Here is a 24,851-nt window from a genome sequence, read left to right as displayed (position 1 = left end):
TTATAATCAAAGCCTTCAATCAGATGCCACCAGTAACATCTGACAAACTTACTCAATCTCTGTAATTCCTGACCAAAAAAGTGTGAGTCTGTTATTGGGCTGTGTGGCGTTCTCAAACAGTTGGCTGTGCCACAGTAAGCATAGGAACACCTCAGACTTCCCTTCCTTTGGCACGAGGCACTCCTAAGGCTCGACCCTCAGCTGCAGTGCTCTTGGACTTCCCAGTACTATTTTCACACACGGATATGAGGCCCATTTATTTGTCACTGCTGCACTGCTTAGTATCTGGTCATTGATTGATTGATTGATTGATTTTATTAGACACTTTTTTTCATTAAAAAAAAAAGACGACCCCCACTTAGCCCTGGCAGAGTACTTACATAAATACACCATTATCACCATAAAGGTTGCACCATTCATTCGCAGCAGTTTCATTCACATCACAGCTAAAATCACAGAATTACAAAAAATAAACAGAATAACATTAAATAAAGTGTTTATCAAATTAAGTCCAACACCTAGTTTCTCTCACTTTGCCCGCCCACTTGTGTTCTCTCTCACTTTCTCATGGCTCGTTTTTTTAGTTACTGTATATCCTGAAGTTTGCGGGGGCTAGTGCTACTTTCTCCTGGAGGTAGAAGGTCTCTGGTTGTCTGCATTTCTGAGCTCAGAGGCTGGTTTCTGTGCTGTACTGACCTCCTTGTGCCGAGGCCTGCGCTGATTTGCACTCAGCTGTGTGGAGGGTTTCACACCGGCATGAGACTGCAGGGATAAGATTCATATTCTTCTTACATAACAGAATTAACTATCACATCCATTTTAAAAGAGCTGCATCGCTACACCTTTATGGCCATCTTCTGTAATAGGTAAATTTGGCACCATCTAGTGGTAACTGAATATGAAAGGCAGTATGCAAGTATGCCTATAAAAACACTTGAATAAGAAAGCTTGGGTTTTAAAGCCAAAATCTAAAATTATAGATATTTTTATTTTTTTATTTAGATCAGAACCAGACAAATTTAAAACTACAGGATATGTCAAGCCCCACTAGACATGTCATTAAAACCTATAAAGCAAAGAATAAATTGAAGTTGAATTGAAAAGGCCACAGGAGGTTCAACAAACCTGTGTTGTGGTGGGTCGAAGCAGTCCCAGTGTGTCAGAGCTGTTGTTGTGCTTGTCCCGCTGGAGGCAGCCACCACTCTCTTTAGTCTTTATTCCAGGATACAAGGATAACCCACAGGGAAAGATGAGAGATGAGAGATCAATACCTAGATTCCATGACCATAGAGTGGTAGTTTTTTTTTGTTTTAACCTGTTTCTTGAACAATATGAGAGCCAGAGTTATTACATACCCCCATACATACCACAGTAACTTACAAGAACACAGCATGAAGTGACACCAAGTACCTTTGCAAAATCTAATAGGAGAATGTTAATACCATAGATTTTTTTCCTGATGATGTAGATTATATGGTTATTATGGTTTATTCAGGGCCTGTTATGTTGCCTACCCAGGTGAGCTCTGCAAGTTGGTGATGGAAAAGTGATTATGAATAATGGCCAAAAACTTCAGAAACTTTAAAATAAAATAAAAAACAAGATCATTACAATAATGAGGTAAGTAAGCACACATAACGGTACTTAAAAAGATTTTTAAAATTATTTGGGAGCCATATAAAGTCCTGAATAAAAAAAACACATATGGAAGGTGAGGTCAAAATGCAGAGCTATACTAAACAGACATACAATACCGGCTTGGTGGATGTGGAGGCTGTGCAGAAGGTGCTGTTCCTCTCAGCACGCCTCCTGCAGTTGCTGTCGGTTTTTGTTGACACTACCCTGGGGAGTGGGGATGGGTCCAGTGTGCCCTCAGAGGAGGTGAGGGACAAGTTCTCCAGAGTCTGTGCTCCTATTGTGGATGATTTTAAATAACATCAGCATCAGGTAACCTCATGTGGCTTTCACCTCGCTCTCTGTCTGTGTCCTTCCTCTCTGTTCCTCAGTAATCTCCATGCATGATAATCAAGTGGCTCATATTTATTACAATCAGTTACTCTGTAGATTTTACTAATTTGCCCTTTGACATATCCCATGGTACTGGGTACTGCACAGCCATTCCTGGTGAGAGAAATTGTTTCTGAATGGCTGGTCGTATCTAGGGAAATTATATATCAGGACACCTCTAACACATTATTGTGGCAGTTCAGCAGGTTAAAAAACCTCAGAGTAAACTGCAGGTAATCATAGCAACAATACAAAACACTTCATGCTATGTAACCAGTTAACTCTCACTGCTGAAATGAAATCAACCATGAAAATTAAACAATTTCCCCCTGGGAAGTATTTCTGATTCTGAGTTAAACTGACTACAATTTTAAATACATTTTAAACTAATTTGAACTGAAATATTTTCTCTCTACTTTATCCATTATTTTCATACACCAGAATGCGCTTTCATATATTATCACTTGCACAATGTTGTTTATTCAAATGATCTACTCATGACCGGGATTAAGTTTTTTGAATTGAGTTAAATCTTCACTACATCGTCTTACTTTCTTTCTGTTCCAGGTGGTTGCGCATCATCTCCAGCACATTGGATGGCATAGCAGGCACATTAGTGTCACCCTGTTGGACAAAGCACCCCATTACAGACCCTTGTGTGACTCTTTTGGTAAAGTTTATGAATGCAGCTGGAACAAACATTGCCTTACTGTAATCCAGGGGTTTTCTAGTAGCTGATTAGCAGACATGCGGTAGGCGGGGTCCGCCTTCAGAAGGCAAGTCAGTAGATTTTTTGCTGTCGAGACAGACTCAAGCCAATCGGTGAGTTTGTTAGTAACAGTCTGAACATGTATGCAACATCCTGTACTGCTTGTCAATGAAAGAATAAATTCAGTCCATTCACATTTCACTCCATATCACAAACAATTTCTCCTTTTTTGCAGGTTTACATTTATTTATTCTAAGTGTCACCTGCATCACTGACTGTGGCCCAGATGGGTTGAGTAAATTTGACTTCTTTGTTCATAATCTCCTTAAGTAGGTTTGTCTTTGTTTTGGACACAAACGGAGGCTCCCCACACAGCCTACAAGGACACACATCTGAGACACATGTATTCACAGTATGTATGTGTGTATATAAATACTGTATGTGTATAATATAGTGTGTGTGTGTGTCTACTTACAGCATATACATAACAACTCCTATGCTCCACACATCACACCACTGGCTGTAACCACAACCGCTCATTACTTCAGGGGCTGAAATTCACACGTAGACACAAATGGATCACTTTTCTTCAGTCAGAGATATGAAAATTTCAGGACCCAAAACTACTAGTTAAAACTAGTTTTTGGCCTTCAGTGGTGCTTCTGGGCAATGATTCAATGAGCAAATCGCACACACAGCCATTAAAGGGAGCAATGCCCCAATAAAAATGGAAGAGCATAAGAGGACTGCAAACCAGAACAAGGTTTCACAAAATAAAAATTGAAAATATTTTACAGGTCGATTGTTATTGTGTAGGTCATGCAACAACTGTTGCAAAGCAAGTATAAAAATCATATTCAGTGTTTCTCACCCAACACATTAAGTGTATCCTTAAGGCCTAACAAACAAGTTGAATGCACTTCCATAAAACATTCACAACCCCTTTTTTTTTTTTAAACAGCATTGTTTATATCCATGTTGCCTAACAGGCTTCTTTTCCTCTGCTTCTTCTTGCACATTTTTTTGTGGTCTCAGAAATGCAATGCCTGCAAGCACTACACATTTGTATATGCGATTGCTAATAAAGCACACGGTACAGACAAATCAGGGACCTGCTCATAAAAACATTGCTCCATAGCACCACTATAGTTCAAAAACTCTGCAGGGTGACTTTTCATAACAATACGCATTGATATAAAATATACTTGATACAGTCCACATGCCAAAATAGAATTACACTTAGAACCTTTAAATCACTGTACGAAATTTTAAAAATGTCTAACTTTGCCACCCCCCAGTGGTAGAACCAAGAAATACTGAAGCAGATGGCAAAGTATGCTACTACACCGCTCATTCAAACTTCTCAAGGTATGTCCCTGTGGTCATCTGTGGCTCTTACTAGCATGCTGTATGAGATATAGGTGTCATACCCATATAGATAAGGGTCCCACAGGCCTCCGTCATTATGTTCTCAATCCCTACACCACCTGTCTCCACCGATAATCCAAAGTCTGTCACCTAGGTAGAGATTAATAAAGTGATACAAATAAGAATGGGTTAGATGTGCTGACAGAACACACATGTAAGTCTTAATTATGTCAGTAAAACAAGGCTCAAACTTGAACACATCAATAATCCTTGATGATTTACATCAATAGCAACACAGGTGTTAAGGCCATCCAGATCCACATATTTGCAGAGGGGGTATCACATTTTTACAAAAGTAAACAAATCCATCAGAAATAAAACAACTCCTGTGAAATGAAAGTAATTTATGTTGTGCCATGACAACACTTTCTTACAACATGTACAGTATGTGGGTGTTTTATGTATGTGTATGAGATAGAGAGAAAAACAGAGAGGGGGACTTTTATGCCATGGTCTAGCCTTGTTTTAGCTCACACACCAGGTATCTTCTTCCGCTGGCTCATTGTCACACAACATGCTGTGCTCAGCTGGTAATTTGTTTAAAGATACAGTTGAGTCTCTTTGTAAAGGTATACTATAAACAAAGACCTGAGGGAGTCTTGTCATAATGAGGTAGTATCTAAAGCTTTTACTAAATATAGAGGAGAAGCGATGAAACTAAAGTTTCACAGTTTGTGTCACCATCTTACCTTGATAATAATCCTGCCATTATCATCCCCGTCAAGGTAATTCTTTACAAGAATGTTCTCAAGTTTCAAGTCTCGGTGCACTATGTCTAGAAGAGGTGAGGAGGAAAACATTTACACAGACCTATTGGGTTTGAATACAGTTTTAGCAGGGATGTAGGTGGCATTTAGTTGTTGTAATCAATATTCATTCATTTAACAATATTTATATATAATTCTGTTCTTCTTCCTGCGTGACAGTGACGTAGTTGGAGCCACGGAAGAACTACAGGCAATGCCTTGTGGTACATGAAGGCACTGCTGGCACGGCTCCACAACAATGAGAACTCCGATCTCTCTGTCAATATAGTACGCATTGGATGAAGTTATTGCTTCAACTGACTATTTACCATCAACACTGATTGACATCCAATAAAAAGCTAAATTTCCCTTTAATAATAGATCAAATGGGTGAAAAGGATGTTGCTCAAAGATGATGGAACTACTGAGAAGTATCACACAACTCTGCACTTGTCACTGTTGCTGTGTTGCTGATTTTCTCAATTAAATACCTTTCCTAAGTACATCATGGATCACAGCCATAGCTCTGAAGTAAATAAATAAAGTCTGTGATCAGAGTAAAGTGCAACATGATTTGCTAATGTCAGTCACCAGAGTAAACTACACACACAAACACAGCGATCTGTTTACCTTGCTTACAGTAGGTGATGCTGAAGGGCCTCGTTAACAAAACTTGGTGGAGTGAGAGAAGGCAGGAGGAAAAATACAATTTGCCCTGAGCAGTCCTTTTTACTGCACTGTTTGAAGCAACCAATTATAAAACGCAACAGTGTTGATGGTGTGTGAAAGGTATGTTAGACCAACTAGTGTGCACAAAACCAACACCTGAAAATGCTCTGTTTTCCTTCATCCATTTAATATATGTTTAATGATGGCCTGTTTTTTCTACTGCTTGCTGGCAATGTCTTTATTTACATACTGTAAAAAACAATTACCCATCTTAAAATAAACTAATTTGTTCTGCATGTCTTTTAGTTGTTTAATAAAATATTGCTTAGAGGGAAATTGCATCATAATTACCAGTCACAACAGTTTTTGGTGTATTATATTTCAGTAATAATCACTCTCTAGTTACATGTATATGCAAAATGTACCTTGTTGTTACCAGGATGTGTTAGCATTAAAGCTCACAGCACAGCTGAGCCTAGGCATAACAGCTGAATGTTAGAAACAGCAGTTGAGTCTGACAAAAGAGCAAAAATGTGATTATCTGAGAGAACATCAAAAATTTAAGCTTCAGGTTTGGCCATTTAACAAAGACGGTTCTGGCTACTTCAAAACCAGGACTATCTCATTAGTATCATTCGTCTCTACAGATGTGATGCAAACCGGCACAGAGGGACATTCCATGTGAAAACACACCTATTAATCAGTATTGCTCCCTAGCTTGTTGTAAATTAGTCATTAGTCACGCGTAATGGTGCCTCATTGTCCTAAATTACCTCGAACCAAAGATTTCGCCATTAAAAGGGGAAACGGAATTTCCAAATAAAACATGTAGATTTAATTAAAATGTTTATCATGTGTTTTTTTTCTGGAAGTTGTTTATAATTGCTCATTTATCAGAATGAGCCACACTTGTATGATGACTCAAAGCCATAATGGCAAGACATCCCACGTCATTGAGGGCAACACAAATTGAATATATTAATGGCACCATGGTACCATTACAATTTAACTGAAGTACACTTTATTGAAACACAGCCTGAACCCCATACTGTATATTTACAATAACTGTTACACTACTCATTGACTGCCAAGCTCCCCATTTCTTATGTCCATTTGGTGTATGTGTGTATTTTTGTGTTACTACCTTGGGCCGTGGGAAACAACATATCGTTTCCAACATCTCTGTATATGGAAGTGACAAATAAATGAAAACTTGAATTTGAGGCCTGAGGTGTTGTCCAAATTCCACCTGCGTATTTAATTTTAAATATAAAACTATACTAAAGCATCATCCAATACGGTTTTCTCCACACTAGAGTGTAATTACTGTAATAATATAAAGTGATTTAACATGCTGAATAGCACAGTTTCACTTATCTACTGGTTACAAGTTTAATCTCTGCTGGATAGTAACCACATCCAGGTTTTGGCACACACCTGTAAACATTCCTGTCAGTGATTTGAAGATGTTACAATGCCTAAGCGGCCAAAGAGGACAGAGGACTGCTGAACGAGCAGCAAGGTGAGGACCGGAGGTCATCAAAAACTTGACTGTCAGCTCACATAAAGATGATTTGTAATACTATTAAAATGTCAATCTGCAATTACCTCTTTTGTGAAGGTAGACAACGGCATCAGCTAAGCTACAGATGATGTGCCTTGTCTCGTCCTCTGTTAGGAACTTTTTTCGCTGCAACAGCTGCTTCAGTTCACCGCCAATGCACAGCTCAGTAACCAAATAGGTCATCTAGAAACACCAAAAGAAAATGCATCTGACCATACAGTCCATTTGTGTGTGCTTATCTAATATTTATCGGAGCCACAATAATAGGAGATCATGATATGTGTCACATGCATAAAGCGTAATCCACTCTCTCAAATTTGAGTTTGTTACTTTAAGGTGAGCAATGCTCACCTTAGCCGTGTGGTAGACTTCCTGGAGATGTATTATGTGTGCATGATTCACTTGTTTGAGGATGTTTATTTCATGCCCCAGCATCATGGCTTTCGAACTTCCTGCCTGAAGCAACAGAAAGTTAAATCACAGCTGATGGAGTTTCAGCATGGTTGTGGCCATTTGTTTCTCTCCAAACATTAAACTTCTCTTATAAATGCAACTTTTTATCACGTTAAAAAACAGGCCGCCCAGAGGGATGCTAAATGTACTCACCGCTGGTCTGCAAACCTCCTTAATAGCCCATTTTGTCTGTGTCTCGATGTGGGTGGCTTCATAAACAACTCCAAAGCTACCTTGACCCAGTTTCCTTCCAAATTCATAGATTTCCTACGGGGATGAGGAAGAAAACATTAATACATTTGTAATCTACACCTGTCATCAGTCAGAGACAAGGAGGATTTCCCTTGAGTTTTTTTCTTTTAGACTTTAGGATCATTTTACTGTTTTGGATTACAAAAACATTATGTCTTAACTCAAGACGTGAATTCCAAAGTACATCCTAATTTCAAGCTCTCTGGGAAAAAAAACATTTTCAGGTCTCTGGAGGTGCAGAATATAGTATTTCTAATCAAGTTACAAATGATTAAGTTGCTGCTGCAGTTCGTTCAATCTCAGGTCTAATTAACTTGATCATTATCTGTGTGCATGCAAGGCTGAGCACTGGCTGCTTCGGATTTGGCAAGGGGAACAGTCGAATTCCCCAATGAAGGGGGGCTATACAGCAGCAAAGTGAAGTTTGATCCTCTTCTGGTGCAGATAAGAGTGTACTATAGAGGTCACCAGTGAGTATGTGTGACTTCTTCAGTGGTCGCCTCATAGCACAGCACAGGGCTGCAGTGGAATCATGTAAAGAAGCTCTCCATACCCTGAGGTCAGCATCATCCTCCAGGCGTATTAAAGGCACATTCCTCTCCAGTGTGTCCCTGCTGGTCCGCGGGGACACCATGTTCATGCCTAATCCACTAACATAGGCTTGTGTCATCTAGAGATGAAAGGAGACAGCAGTCATTATCTCACTGACATTTATTTGCCAGGCCATAGGATGATAGGCTGTTTATTATCAAAGAATAACTTTGACGACCCAATTAGTTATTTTATTAGATAAATATGTGTGCAAATTCAGTCGTGGAGAGGGATTTCTTAAAATCTGGTGTTTATAAAATACCAACACGTTTTTGAATATTGTTTAGCCACAGAGATGACTAACATTTATATGAATTACTGATTACTAAAAGCACATGTTTAAAAAAAAAAAGTCTTAAAAAAAGACTAATTGACCAAAGTTGTAAGGTGTCCTATTGTCAGTTCTCTCATTCTTTTGTGACCCAATTTATAGTCATTCCTGATCATGAGAGCCTTTGGCTACTCAGTAGGTGGCTTTATATAATGGACAGGAAAAAAGCAGCAAATTCTGACATTTGAGATGTTTGACATTAGAATCAGCACTACTATCAATCATCTATTATTATTACAATGAACAATTTTCTGTAACTTGACAAATTATTTCAGGACTAAGACAATTACATTTTTCCAGAAACAACCAGTACACCAAATACCAAACCGTTCCAATATCGTTTCTAATTTATAAACATTTGAAAATATAATATTAAAAAGAAAATATCTAATACAAGCAATCATCCCTCCCAGAGGGAGAGAGACGTCATTCTCTGCTCAGGATACCATTATGACACTAACACTTTACATAGCAAATATCTGTTTGCTGCTATTTAAATGCTCTGAATGTTGAGTACAGCTCCTTTAATTGAAGCTGAAGAATTTTATCAGTATTGAGTCTTTAATTTTTTTACTGAGCTCATAATTCATTCTACACCTTAAGAATTAGTGTACAGAATCACTGAGTCTTCACTTCCACTAGTCTAACTTGTATTTTTTTTTCACTGGTTTATGACCAAACTTCTGTCTCTGACTGAGCTTGTATTAACTTTAAGCACAATTTACCCGGCTTGAAAAACAGTCTCTAAAGCCAAATTAAATGTAAAGCAATTATCAAGTGATGACTGGGAGCAATGAAGTGGATCCACCACATGCACAGCAATTAATTATTAACAAGGAAGCAGTGTCTTTAACCTCTTCACTCTGATGCATTATTTTAGCCCTGACAGGGCTCTCATAACAGGCCTGTCTCTCCCATTATCTCCTGTCTATTTTCCAATCAAAATGATTGTGACAGCCTCTGGAAATTCCAATCACCTCAATCACAGCTCATTTGTGGAAGACAGAGGCATGTGATGAGTGTATCACTGGGGACTTAAAGTGACTGGAGAAGGAGGGTCCTGTGCACCTCAGGTGTCTCTAAGACAGAGCTGTCTGGTCCTTAGCCCCAGATCTCTGATGCAAAGGAAATTGGATATCAGGGTCAGGTCAGGGTGAGATTTCTGACCTCAAAAAGGGTCACTAACAAACACAGGTTTTGAATTGCTTTAAGCCTGGGGTTGTCTATCTGCGATCTTTAGACCTATGTTACTAACACTACACACCACAGGTCAAAACACAAAATAGATGACTGACTTGTTTATGTTTTTTAACTTATTAATGACTTAATATGTTTACACTGCAGCTTCTACCCAACCAAACCCCAAACTAAGGGACTTCAGGAAGAATTGCAATTATATCACATCCATAATAACAAATTGATGATGTTTCCGGAAGGAAAAAATGGTAACGGGACATCTCTAATGAATTACTGCATTTGAACCCTGATCGATACTGATATGCACAATACCTGTGCCTCTACTGTCAAGTGAAAAAAAATCTTGGAAATTAATTGTAAAAGCTACTGAGAATAGCTACCAATTATTTTTACCCACCAGAAAGGAACTTCGCCAAGAGAGTGGACTGTAACAGACAAAAGGTTCCTGACATTCCTGAGCTGACCCAAACAACACTCAAGAACCACTAATGCAGTAACAAGGACATGAATCTTTCCCGGCTTTCCACTTGGACAGTTGTGTTTGTTGCATGGCCAAATAGATGGAAATAAAACATCTCAGCAGTGGTTGGTAAGTATTGTGCCCCTGTACCATCTATTTACCTGAAATGTCTTCCATTAAGGCAAAATTCTTGGTTCAGGTACCTGTACATCAGTTGCACTAATGTGGGATTTAAAAAACCTCATTGAAAGCCAAGTTTAGGCTGCTTTATCTTCTTTTTGTTTACTTGATTAAGTCAGAGTATGAATCTTTTTTATAGATAGAGAGATAGAGAGATAGAGAGATAGAGAGATAGATAGATAGATAGATAGATAGATAGATAGATAGATAGATAGATAGATAGATAGATAGATAGATAGATAGATAGATAGATAGATAGATAGATAGATAGATAGATAGATAGATAGATAGATAGATAATTATTAACAACGTCCAATAATGATTAAATAATAGTAAACAAATGACACAAATTAACAATGTCAAAACCTAATGGCCTTTGTTCACACACAGACACACTGGAAGATGAGCAAACATCAGTATACCCCAACCCTATGGAAACACATGGTGTGGTCCACCTTTTACATTGAGTTACCTCATCTCAAGTTTCAGCAGAAAGTAATTAGAGCTGACGGTTCATCACAAGTCAAGCCCATACTTGCCTCATCTCTCCATCATTCTGTCAAACAGCAATTTGTGTTTATTTACACTGCTGAGTGATCAAATATACGTAGTGCCTAATGACCAGGAGTGCGAGTGATACTGTCTAAGAACTTAGCACACAAAATCAATGTCACTTTAGAATAAAGAGAGCATGGACATTCAAAGGATGTCTCTGATACCGTGTAACTGGTCTTCCCTTAAAACTGCTCGTCTTTCATTATGTCAGGGTAATACATATTTAGTCTTTCTCACATCCTTAATGTCAATACGACTGCTAGTAGCTTCTATAAGATTGTTACAAGCCCCTGGAGGCTGCAGTGTTCTTTATATTTTGTATCTGCACCATAAAACTGTTGAACAGGACTAACACAGTTCTGACAAGGGAACCTGCAAGTCAGAGGGGGTGTCTGTCAGTAGAACCCAAGTGATATGCTGAAATATTTGTCCATTAATCACTACATGTATCAAAATCAAATTCATTTCTGCCCTATTGGTCGAAACGTCTTGTTTCAAGAAGAGCTTTTCCAATCTGCAATAAGGACTCTGAACTCTTTGCCCTGAAATATACCTCTGTATGACGTCATGCACTTAAATATCCACCTTTCTTTTCCTACTTAATACCATGATTATCACTATGATATCTTATACTCTATTGGTGTTGGTCAATGTATGATGTCATATCTATGTGCAATGATGCATACTGTGAACTATGTTTACCATTTACATTTATCAAGAAAAACATTTTATGGTTTCAGCTTTTCAAATGTGAAGATTTTCTGCATTTCATTGATTAATATACAGTAATTGTTAAATGAACATCTTTGGACTGTTGTTCTGGGCAAAAAAGAATATACGTACTTTACCTTGGGCTGTGTGAAATCATGACAGGTATCATCATGTATCATGATGCCATTTGTAAGTGGCATTCGCCAGTACCAAAATTCAGCAGTGGTGTTTTCAAAACAGAAATAGCATGCTCTAGAAACCAGTGTCAAAAAACAGTTAACACTTTTCAATCTCACCAGATCATCAAGATATTACACATTATAATTATTGTACAGGGCCTTTGCTTTCTTTAATGGAATAAATAGAAGAATAAATTGTGCTTAAGCAGCTCTCTAATGACGGTGCCTCGAGCTGTAACAAGCAGCTGCTGAAAAAGAACCTGAAAATCATAGAAAAACAGAATCTTACTTACTGCAATTAAAATGTACACTGCTATCCGTTTTGCTTGAGCCCAAATATTACATTTTCCTCATGTGAAACTTAATCATTTATTGACAGCTTGGCTTTGATGACAAATGATAAACTTCACAGTCCTAATGAAGCGTGGAATTACATTACCTGATGAGGCAAGAAATTGCATGTTTAGAATGCAAATATAGACCCCATCTACTAAGTTATGAGGTGACTCCTAATATTATGCAGAGAGATTTTCAAAGCCTGTGGTCTAAGTGAATCATACCAAGAACACATCAACATTAAGCCATTAAAGCATACAGACTTACTAAAGAGTTGTGAAAATATACTAGACAGCCGATGGACTACAGGCCAAGCAAAAAGGAGGTGCTTTAAATTCCCATTCCTGCACTCAATCAAACAAGTAACACGTGTAGTATCCTTATAAACAAATCATTTAAAGGTCGCTCCAAGAATTCTCCAATGGTCATGTTTGATAAGTGTCTATTGGCAAGAAAACATGCTTTGCCAAAAGGAAGGAAAAGATAAATTTTTGCCATTTGCTCAGAGCGCTCCACATGTTGCTAGAAGATAAGGGCCAACAAATTCAAATTTTCTCATTGGTTTAATCCTGGTTAAGGCTAATCTCTGCCCTTGCTGGGCTCAGCCTTGGGAAGCTAGGAGGCCAGACATCTTGAAAAATGTAGGCCATAGCAGAAACAAGAACAAACCAAAATCATTTCAATGACAACCCTCAGACAAAGCTCAGTATATTAATATCAGAATACACAGATATCTCCAGTTATGAGTCCTTCAGTCAAACTTCAGTCAAGATAAATGTTTTTAACCAGTTAGAACAAAAGATGCAGGAACACACAAGTTAACCAATGTGACCATGGCAGATTTCAAACTGATACATTATGAGGCTTGATTTTCAACTGACTCAAAAAATCAAAATTAGGTATATTGTTGCATTTATTCTGGAGCTATCCATTAATGAATCCATTCTGATCAAAAATATTAGCTTTTTTTCCAGGGTTTATCATACAACTCTCTTCTCCTGACAGAGGACTCTCTAATTCTCCCTCTACACATTCAAACAGCTTTATTGATGGCCATGGTTCTAGCGGAAAAAGAATAATTCTCAAGTACTGTAAAACATCAAATCCAACTTGTTTCAGAAACTGGCTACATTAACTTGTTTAGGTGATCCACATGGAGAAACTGCAGACTAAGTATTTAAAACATAAATGGGAAGAATTTTGTTGTCCTTTTTGGCAACACCTGGACGCAATTTGATTCTACTTGTTTTTATATATATGTACTTATCCTTGTTTTTCCATAGATTTTTTGTTTTTTGTCTGCCTCTGTTTTGATTTTGTATGCATATTATTATTATGTATTTATGTGTTATAGTCTTCTTGACTTGTGGTTAAGATTAACTGGGCATACTTGTACCTCTCCTTCCCTGTGTGTGAGAGTGTGTGTGTGTGTGTGTGTGTGTGTGTGTGTGTGTGTGTGTGTGTATGTTTGGGTTGGGTTTTATTAATTTTAATATTGTGTTCATATTCTATGAAAAAGAAAAAATTGTGCTTTTTCATCCAGGGGTGTTATAACAGTTCATCCAGGGGTGTTATAACAGTTAGTAAGAAGGCAACAGATAATCAGTATACAAATGCTTGAAGCACTAGACATATTAACATAATTGACATCGACTACTCCAGGCACGCTATTAGTTGAACTAATTAGGTTAACGTTAGTTAGGACATCTAAATGGATTTGTGGAGGGGATTTCGTGCTCTGAAATGTTGCAGATATGTTTACAATTGGCGTAAATTAAAGGTTGCATATAGAGAATGATCACACTAATGAACACCACTATCTAGTGTCTCAAAATCGGAGTTGCAACAGCAAAATATAATTCCACCACTCAGGTTGCCAGGTTCGTCAGATCCGGCCCAGTAGCCTACAGGAGACCAGAGTCTGTTTGAGCCTGTTTGAACCCATTCCCTCCGGCAAACCGCACCATAAAAACAAGTATTGCAGAGGATATATATGTATATATTAATTCAGACTTATATTTTTTTAATGGAAAACCAATACTTTCATTTTGTACCCATCAAAACGCCCCATGGGTGAATTATTTATTTATTTATTTATTTTACAAATATAGCTTTTAATGAAGATTCTACATATTCAACCTTTATTGTAAGGTTAATGTTCAAGTTAATGGGAAACACCGCCTTCAATTTCTTCAAATAAGTTAACGCAAAGCTTAAGTTACTTCATTTATCGTATGTGCTTCGCCCTCTAACGGGCTTCGCTATTGGTTTATCCACCGAGGCACCCGTTGAAGGGCTCCGCACATATACTCATAGAACTGGAGTTACATCCAGGTAACTATTATATTTTTAATGGGATAATCTAATAAATGTAGCCTACATGATGTAGAGACAGTTGGTCAACTTACTCCGCCGTTGGCTGTGCTGTAACACTACGATGATAAAAGTTAAACGCTGCACTGAAAATAATACAGAGAGCTAAGTTATAAGTTACAGTCATTTTTAGGTAAGCTAGCGTTCCCCCATGCCATACGTTGTCACGGTAACGAAACATGAAGTTGCACAAGCGTTTGCTTTTAACAAGATACTGATGAAAAACACTGTTCTAAAACAATATCCGTGTGAATGTACATTGAGTAAAATGTGACTAGGGACGTTAGAAGACCAACCCGTACGTATCTTACCGCTTAGAGTAGATCATTTTCATTCAGCAGGTTGTGGTTGTGTCCCATGGTTGTCTAGTTTGCACACTAAAACTTTTTCGGCGAGTGACTAGGGAAAGCGAAGAGGGACAAAAATACAATTAAAACAGGGGTTTCTCCTTTTTCAGGGGCTTACAGCGCCCCTGGAGGCCGTGCCTACTAAAGCCCACTTCACGTGTCTATTGTTCTTGTATTCAGCACATATGTGGTATTGTTTTTTTCCTTATAAGTTTGTATTTTGTATTAAATAAATAAAGTTTGTTCTAAAAACTTGAATGAAAATCCTCATGATTACAGTCCCTGGAGATTTAGAATTTATTTTTGAATAAAAACAATCGAAGTGTGCTAGAGTTTAGCAGTCTGTCGTTTTCACAGCTGTGTGCATGGTTAATTGAGTTGGCATACAATGGAAAACAGCTATAAGCATTTATTTCCAGGATTGTCACCACTGACATCCAATTAATAATACTGCAATTAAACAAATATTGCAATACTTTCATCAGTCAATCACCATTGTGAAACCTCATTCGACGACCGACATTTATTTAAATGAAAATCCTCTTATTACAGCTTTAAGCTAATGGGGAACCTTTTATTTCTCTTTGGCACCCTGGATTTTTCTTTGTCCTTAGTCTCCATCTAGTGGACATCCAGTGTTTTGAATGAGTAGTTAGTCTTCATTCCTTTCAATTCATATTTTTTTTAAAGAATTAAGCCAGTTTATCAACTGTGATGATAACCCTACCAGTCGATAAATTATTATTTTAAATCAGTCCCAATGACATTATAATTTAAAGATTAAGAGTAAGTGGCGACCTATTATTCAAACAGTTTATTCCTGTGAAGTGAAGCAGCAAAGTTTTACAAACTCCTCTCTCCACTGTAAGATATTTTGCCAAGATATACTGTAAACCCCCAGATATCAATGTAATTTGGCATGATCTCACTTTTACGGACTTACAAGAACATTTACAATCACATTTCTTGTAACAGCAGAACTACAGCACTTGTTCCCACAATTTGAATGGGTTTGTAAACAAGTTTTACTCCAAACTCAGACAACAGTCACATTTTAGTTTTTATTGCTGCTTTACTGTTCTTTGGTAAACTATTGGAAAACACTTTTAACTGAGTTAGGTTACAGGTCCATTTAAGTTCAAATTGAGCTGTTTGCATGCAATTTAGAGTGATTACTGGAAGGAGACCTCTGCCAGTCTTTAACCTTAACTCTTATTTTGGCAGCCTGAATTTTAATCTTGGCATGACGTTTAACTGCACCCTAGCACACCATATTTTAATTAGGTCTAAACAATTGCTTTCAAGTAGGTCTTCTGGATGCATCTTCATCATTTCTTCCTAAATTAAGGAACACATGCTATTTGTATTACAAAAATATGAAAACACAGATGTGAAATCACTGGTTTCAGTAAGAGAAGGTACATTGATTCAATTCATTGTTTTATGGTGAGATTTTATATTTTGTACCAATTTAATCTTGACAGTTTTTAAGAATCTTATTCTGGATTTACATCCTAAAGAAGGACATTTAAAAGGAAAAGGAGTTTTAGGGGTATGCTGCTGTGCAAACAATCAAATTATATATAATTATTTTCAAAAAGTGAGACGTCATTCAAGTTCATTAAAACTGCTAGCCTGGCATCATCAGACTAATTTGCAAATGCATGAGCTCGGCAGATTCGTCTGGTTCCCAGGCCAGGCATTTTATTCACATATTCTACATTTGCATTTCAACATACAAGTTTTCTGCCAGGCTATAAAATGTCATGAGTATCCAGACAAACAGTACACTGTATTTAGTTACATTATAATTAGTAACAACTGATTTCCTGACTTCTGCTTTTTACTAAAGACATTATTGATGAGTTTGTCCATGGACTTGGAGCCACTGTATCGTCTGCGGTCTGCACAGTCCATGATGGATGAGTTTCATGAAGGGGTTGGATATCCCCAAGTAGTCCTCAGCTGCAGATGCTTCCTGGGAGTGGCAGACGTCCTCCTGAGCCAAGGATCAGCGCCTGCAACTCCCACCAGTCTGCCAAAAAAGAGTAAAGAAGGGTTACGCAACAACCAGTGAGCCAGGGGGTGAAGGGGCCTAAGGCAGTCCAGATTCATAATAGTGGTGATACCAAAGGGCAAACTGACCGAACAACATCAGGTCTTAGAAATTCACAAACTTTAAGGTTAAAAAATGCTCAGGGCTTTCTTTGGCGTGTACAGAACATCTGAGATTGAGCCTTTCTGAGATTAAGCCTTTATGGCCGTTCCAGAGTCGGTGCTTAAATCTAAAGGTGACCGTGCTTTTGCCATTAGAGCCTCTCAGCTCTGGAACGACCTGCCTGAGGAGACTCATGGAAGACATAGGAGACTAAATGTCTTAAAATGCATCTTTATAGACTTGCTTTTATGTGATGTGGTCTTTTTATTGTTGTCTTTTTATTGCTGTTATTGTTTTATTTATATTTATTTATAATTCATTTCTTTTGCTTTTAGTCTGACTGTTTAGCTTTCTGTTGTTATATCATCTTCTGTGTCCTGCTGTTGTTTTGTCTGTCAAAGCACTTTGTAAACTTTGGTCTTGTTTACTACATGTATTAACATTCATTTTTCACAATTTTATTGCTTTTCATGCTCTGTATTGCTTACAGGAGCACATCATATACAATATATGTGGTGAATTAGAACCTAACAATATATTATAATGTCCAGAATAGCATTTTTAAAAACATCGATATTCTCTTTTTAAATTTTTCTTCTGCACACTATTTAAATAACGGTTTTGCTGTTAATTTTAATCTTCTGTTCTTTTTTAGGTTGATTTTAAGCCTATTTGGCTAATTCTGGCGTGGTTTATTAATGTGCATTTTTCCTTGTCAAATAAGCCAATAAATCCCCAAATAAACCGAAATTAGTTCTTCTTAAAACAGTTCCTCAGTACTCGTGTATCTTATGATAACAATAATAATGTACTCTGTGTGCTTTGACTAGACGGTGGATTATCTAAGCTATTGTAAATATTGAGTGTTTACTGTTGGTTTTCACTTGGTATCAGCTGGAGACCATTTCATGTGATGGATGTCATGAAATGGTTTTTCAGTGAAGCGCAGATCTGTAATACAGATGCTGGTGAAAAAGAAATGCCGAATTTAAGTGTTTTTTACATCCTCTCTGCCACTGTTCATCCACTGTTTCCATCTTGAAAATATGAGTCCAAAAATACAATGTGCTCAACAAAGTGTACTCGGGTCCATATTGATACTGTTTGACTACAAAGTCAAACTGTACTACATTACAGAACAGTTTGTGGGAATGCACTCCTTAACTCGCAGCATACCCAGCTGATCCTCTCCCTGATTGGTCTGCACACAATCATCTCAGGAATGGGACTCAGTAGCTCATCAAAGTTAATCCCTCAGCTCGGCTTCATTCTCAGCAGACCACGGTCACTCACCTCTTACAGCTCTCGTTTTGATCTGCAGCAGGATTTTGGCGTGGATGAAGGACAGTCAAGACGGTCAGTGGCATTGTACACCACCACAAATCCATCTGCCCAGTTCACAGACTCCTCCAGGATAAACCTGCTGCTTCCTCTCTGACACAGCAAAGGTGGATGACGAAAGGCAGCACATGAGATACTTATTCTCTAACTTACTGTAGAGTAATGTGAAAAGTGATGAGAAACATGTTAAAAACCTTTGCCAAACACAGATCCTTTTATATGAGACTCTGGAGTTTTGCAGTCACTAAAAGTGGGCTTGATCATCAGAATGTCATGTGATTTGACCTTGATTTGATTTAGTTTGATCTGAACAGTGATTTTACTCGTCTTGCTTGACTTATAGCAAGGTCTTGACTTGCTTGATTTTTGCTTGCTGTGACTACTCCCACCTCTGCAGGACACTAGGATAAATACCCTCAAACCAAAAATTAGTGTTAACATTTGGTATGTTTTCTATGCTACACAACCACAATTCATTACCAAAATAATCTTAAATTTCCTTATATTATTCCAACTAATTAGTACTCCCTGTGAACATGGATTAAATATAACCAAGCTGCACTGTCTGCCATCAGTGGACATTATATTGTATAAAGAATCCTCAACAAAAGAAGTAAAAATATGTTTGTTATCAAAGGTAAGATATTAATCAAATGCTAACCGTTGAACATTAATACAAGTGCAGAGTTCAACAATGAAAATGTACACAGCACACTCTTATGAGAGGCAATGAACACAGCATGGTGCCAGTTTAGTTAAACTAGGGAACAATAATTACTAAAACATTACTGTGGTGCATGATTGCTTACTGGGGACAAACAATCCAATTAATTTAGACAAGATATGAAGCGGTTTGAAATTTTAAATCCCTCTACAAACTGTAATTCTATTCAGACATCAAGCTTGTAAGATAAACACTGAGCAAACTGTGCACAAACCCATATGAAACAGACTGAAATTATGTTTTATTGACCCACCTTAAACTGATATAACATAATTAGCATGAGGCGAACAGAAACACAGCAGAAAACCCAAGAGAGCAATATATGATATATATTTCTGATATAACAACATTACTGGTTTTAATGAGTATATTTACATACTAGCACTGGAGGCATTATTCACCAATAAAATGTGTTGATACTGTTGGAATCTCACCAGAAAAGCTGGGGAGAATAAGAGAGAGTAAGTAAATAAGAGGGAGTCAAAACCTCGACATTTGGAATTTGGCTGACGTGTTCAGAGACTTTATCGAAGCTGTGTTTGCATTTTTATGGTGCTTGCCTAAAGAGTCAATTTAATATGTTGACATACTTTAATAATACAGCATATCTTAAATGGGTTTTGGGATATCTCAATTTATGTGTAATATATTACAGAACAGAACAAGTATTGCTACTTTTCTTAAAAGTATTACATTTTTCCATACATTTAATATCTGAGTCAGTGATAGTTCTAGACCATGCGATTTTAGAGGTACCAAATATATAATCCCTACTGTGTATATATACAAATATCCCTATAGGTTTGGTTCTACATAAGACTAACAATAACAGAAAACACAACAACACATTTTATATGAGTAATTACACTATGTGGTGTACAAAAATATTTCCCACAGTTCCTACAGCAAAGGGCGGTCCCCTGTAATGATTAATATACTGCTCTGATACTGTGCTCACCTGTTACAGCACCCTCAATCCCAGCACAGCCAACTTTGTTCATAATGCAATATAAGTTGGAAATTATCCTTCCTCTTCTCTCACTTTTTCTAACACTCACTTCAGACAGACTGCACAGACAAGGGTTTGGAAGCATTATGGCTAAATGGCCGATAAGCACAATACAAATGATACAAAGAGGTTTTTAGACATTGGTGTTGAAAATAATAAGATACATTGTTTGAAAAAAAAATTTGAACAAATATTAAAAAAATGAAATACCACATGTTCCTACCTTATTTATTGTTGCAAGCATATGTAAAGTATACGTGTTGTGCATTATAGTTTTAAAAAATCCAACTATATTAATTATTTTTTATATTTTTCATGTATGTATGCGTATACATGTAGGTGCATTGTTTGAGGGAATTCAATTCAAAAGCATCTTTTGTTAATTGGCATCACTGCTTAAGGGACCTTTTACAGTGTATGAAAATTGTAGAGAAAAACGTAGTCAGATTTCCTTATATGAAAACATAATAAATGAATGAATAGATAAATAATATTATATAGGAACAACCTTTCTAAACAAAAGTGGCAGCAGGTCGGTGTGTCCAGTGTCCATCAGCAAAAATGACTTTCCTTAGAGATGTGAGCGCTGAATTTAAAGTTTCCCCTCAGAGAGGATAATCTGAATGTTGGGATCCTGGTGATACCACAGATATATTGCAATTGCAGAATTTATTCCACATACTATAAAATGTCAGTTTTGTGGACTGGTGGCTGGAGAGGTGCCAGTTCCTCTCCTGGGCACTTCCCAGGTGCTGTTGAGCAAGGCACCAAACCCCCAACTGCTCCGGGTGCCGATCCATTGGCAGCCCCCTCGCTCTGCCATCTCTCCATTAATTGCATGTATATAGGTCATGTTTGTGCATGTGTGTGTTTTTCGGGCCTGTGTGTGTAACCTGAAAAATCATAGCGCAGCCCGGCGCAGCACAAAAATTCTCCAAACTTTCATTTCACAGACTGCCTCACTGGTCAGCTCTCACTTCCCTCTCAGCACTACTCTGTCTGCCCTTTTTATTGATCACTAGGTGTCTTGTTATTATCCTCTGATGTTTTCACTCCAGATCTGTTGACTGAAAGGTCACGGCCCTTATTAAAGAATAAAGATACCCCCTGTTTACATACAACAGGTCAGACTTTTTGCTGAATTAATTTTTTTAGAGAACATTACAATACTGAACTGATGTCACCAGTGATTTGTCTCAAAAGCTTTTCTTCCACCAGAAATCAATTGAGCTAATAAGATACATCCCTTCTATTGTGTCACTAAATCTAAAACAGACTTTTCAGATACTGAAATCCAGCAAAAAGGAATCGTATGCCATTAAGAACACTTCCAAACTATCCCCCTTAAATCAGAGACACATTTGTGATATTTTACAGCTAATGAAACATTTTATACTCATTATCAAAAACCTTTTATCCACAGTATCTTGTGTGTGATGAGTAGCAGGAGGAGTCCTGACTAAAAAGCCTTGGAGCAAGGCAGCGGGTTGACAACATGTCGTGCTGAAGACAGCTGCTTCACTCTTTCTCTCAAGAACATCTGATTCAAACAACATTTTGAGACCATCTTACTTTCTTACTGGGTGTTTAATCTACAGTGGGGAAAAACAGTTAAAACACTTTGAGCTGCAAAGCGAAGTGTCATAAATCAAGAAATTCATAGAAAAAGTGTCAACATGATTAAAGATAGAATAAGATAGCTTGTGGCTTATTACACTTGCCGAATCATATCACATTTCAGTCTTCCAGGAGGTACTACCCTTGTCTGGTTGCTGCCCGATTGAAGCTCTGCCCATCATGGCAGTTTAATAGATGGTTATCGTCTAGGTTACAATTATTGTTACAGTCTGATGGGAAGGCGTAACTTGAGGCCATACCTAGGGCAAATAAAGTCCCCCAATCTCCTCCTCCCACCTCCAGCTCCTCCAACTCTCTTACTGCATTAATACATCAGAGGGAGGTGTAACATGGAGATACATACTGCTTCCTCAGTGACATAATTGAAAGTTCAGTGTCTTCAGTTGTAGTGTCTTCACTATATGGCATCAAACAAACAAACAAACTTTTGGGCTTTAATTGTCAATTCAATTCAATATCACAGTAGCTTTAATAGTTAGACTCTCAATAACACGTCATCAATAACATGATGACGTGTGAGAGGATTCGGCTCACATTTCTGAAAATGTACGTCACACAGGTTTAAGAAGTGATGAGGCCTTTGCTGAACGCTTTGTTAGAGCTACATTTAGCTTGTCATATATCATCCATATCTGTTTGTGGTAAACAAGTCTACTAAAACTCAAACTGTAGCATATCCCAGAACTGTGCACTAACTTATAAGCCTTTAGCTTATACTATATCTGCTCATGTGCTAAGAATCCTCTTAAATGTACCCTTGCATCTTCTTTCCTAAAATTTGTATTACTAATTTTATCAGGAAAAAAGCTGCAATGACATTGGTTTGTTGATTGTGTTACTATTCCCTATATTTACTTTTTTTTTGTTACTTACCAGTAAGAGCTTTTCATGCGTTGTGTTGGACAGTTAGCCACAAAATCTGCACGTCAGCTTCTGCAGCTCCTTACAATAACAATTCAAGTACGGCCTCTGTTGCTTCACTCACCACTCAGCCAAACCCTGTTTTATCATCCAACACAAACACACTGGATTTATTATCACTGTACCTCAGAGACGGATAATGGCACAGGATATTTCAGTTGTCATCATCATCATCATCATCATCACTGAGTTTAATCAGAGAAGACGCAACAAAATTAGATTAGAAGATAGTTCCAAGGGAGCCCAAAATTATGTTTTATTCACACCCCTAAACCTGCCAGGACCCTCTGAAATAATGGAAAATGGTATCCAAATCCAAAGATTTGAACACATCTTGTAGTGTTGAAATGCATTTAGAAGAAATGATCTGAAGGAAAATGTCACATTTGATCATGATATTTTAACTACTATCACGATGTGTCACCCTCCCAAAGTAAATACAGGTGAATAATATTGTTAACAAATTAGTATGAATTTGCTACTGTGGCTTTAAGGAAAGACCCATAAGTCCAACTATAAATGGCTGCAATTCATTTTGACTGCTGGTTGTATACAGGAAATAAACATTAACAGTACACTGCGGTGCTGTAAATGATAAAACATTATTTTCCATATGTTCGTGTCCTGTAAAAAATAATGATTTATAATGACAGACGGAAAAATGATGAGAGAATATATTTTCCCTTGAATGCATTTTATGATATTAATATATGTGCATTAATCATTGACAGTAAAAACAATTAAGGAAATGAACCAGACTGCTCTCCTGAAACAGTGACAGTAGTTTATCAGTCTTCCCTCATACAAGAGGAAACATTACTACATTTATTGATTTCAAAGGAAGAACCATTACATATACTGTATATTCACTGCTCTTGACAATGATTAGGAGACAGACGATAATTTTTGCAATCATTACGCTTAATGTCAAGTAAAATCTATCTTAAGCTGCAGGAAGCAAATAAATAATATTTAAAAACTGGGAAATGCTCTACAACAGCGAGTATTATAAAATGTCATATATGTTCTCTCAACAGTGTGGCTCTACAAGTAATCATCAATACTTAATGATATCAATACCGTACACTCTTATGAAGCCTGAGATATTTAGTTAATAGAGGAGCACAACATTTTGCTGAAACACGGGTGAAACAGGAAGCTTACATACAGTAAATGTATACACAAACTTAATTTATGGTGAAATGTAAATGGATCGTTTAATCTGGATGTTTAATCCTCTAATAAACATGAACGTACATATGAGCTCTAACACTGGTTTTAGCGCCCTCGATCACTTACATTCTGTATCACAAAAAGTGATATAGAAGTCAAAAGGATTCACTGCTGCTTTTCAAAAAAAGCTACTGAGACACGTAATTATATCAATAATCAAACCTATGATAATTGCCTGCAATCATTTAGTAATGACAAATATAGTAAAATAAAGTTCTATACAGTTACAGGTGTATAAATATGCTGAGCATTTACTAATATGGTAAACAGTATTTACCCATATCAAAATTTCAAAGTGCCGTGTATAATCAGAGCTATGTTTACGTAAAAAGAGTACAGAAATCCACTTAATAAAGATGCAAAGTGAGATTAATAAACATCCAACTACAGCATTGTCTTTGTACAATAAAGCATATAGCAGCAGCAGGTCACCAATAGCCCAAATACAGTATGATATAATACAGTAACAATCCTAGCTGCAGAAACAACCTAACAAACTCTGTCTGATTTCGCTTTTTTCTTCAAAGAGATATGTTTCCAAATGTTTAGCATATAACATGTAACCAAAACTTTCTAAAAGTGTGTTTTTAGACTTTCAATATGGAATACCATTTAAATAAATAAATGCATTAATGATAGCGATAATAATAATAATATTTCTATGAAATAAATACAAGTCAACATACTGTAGTTCAATTAATAAATAAATAAAAAATGACATTTTTATTTCATAGTTCCA

At 37.2% G+C, this 24,851-nt stretch overlaps 1 protein-coding gene across 1 annotated transcript; it reads right to left on the bottom strand.

Annotated features, from left to right (window-relative positions):
* Positions 1–618: 618 nt before the first annotated feature.
* Positions 619–15,125, bottom strand: stk33 (serine/threonine kinase 33; the record flags this gene model as incomplete). Its single annotated transcript, XM_083920327.1, has 14 exons — positions 15,053–15,125; positions 8,382–8,498; positions 7,730–7,843; positions 7,475–7,579; positions 7,168–7,306; positions 4,834–4,919; positions 4,147–4,234; positions 3,192–3,267; positions 2,980–3,092; positions 2,718–2,803; positions 2,559–2,631; positions 1,755–1,912; positions 1,126–1,212; positions 619–762 (listed from the first exon to the last, which is right to left on the bottom strand). The coding sequence occupies exons 2-14, from the start codon at positions 8,496–8,498 to the stop codon at positions 619–621; spliced, it is 1,386 nt and encodes a 461-aa protein (XP_083776453.1). The 5' UTR covers positions 15,053–15,125.
* Positions 15,126–24,851: the final 9,726 nt, after the last annotated feature.

This window comes from Echiichthys vipera (assembly GCF_963691815.1).
Source record: "Echiichthys vipera genome assembly, chromosome: 1".
NCBI lineage: Eukaryota > Metazoa > Chordata > Actinopteri > Perciformes > Trachinidae > Echiichthys > Echiichthys vipera.
The sequence above is the reverse complement of the archived record's forward strand: the minus strand, read 5'-3'. Positions and strand labels throughout refer to the sequence as shown.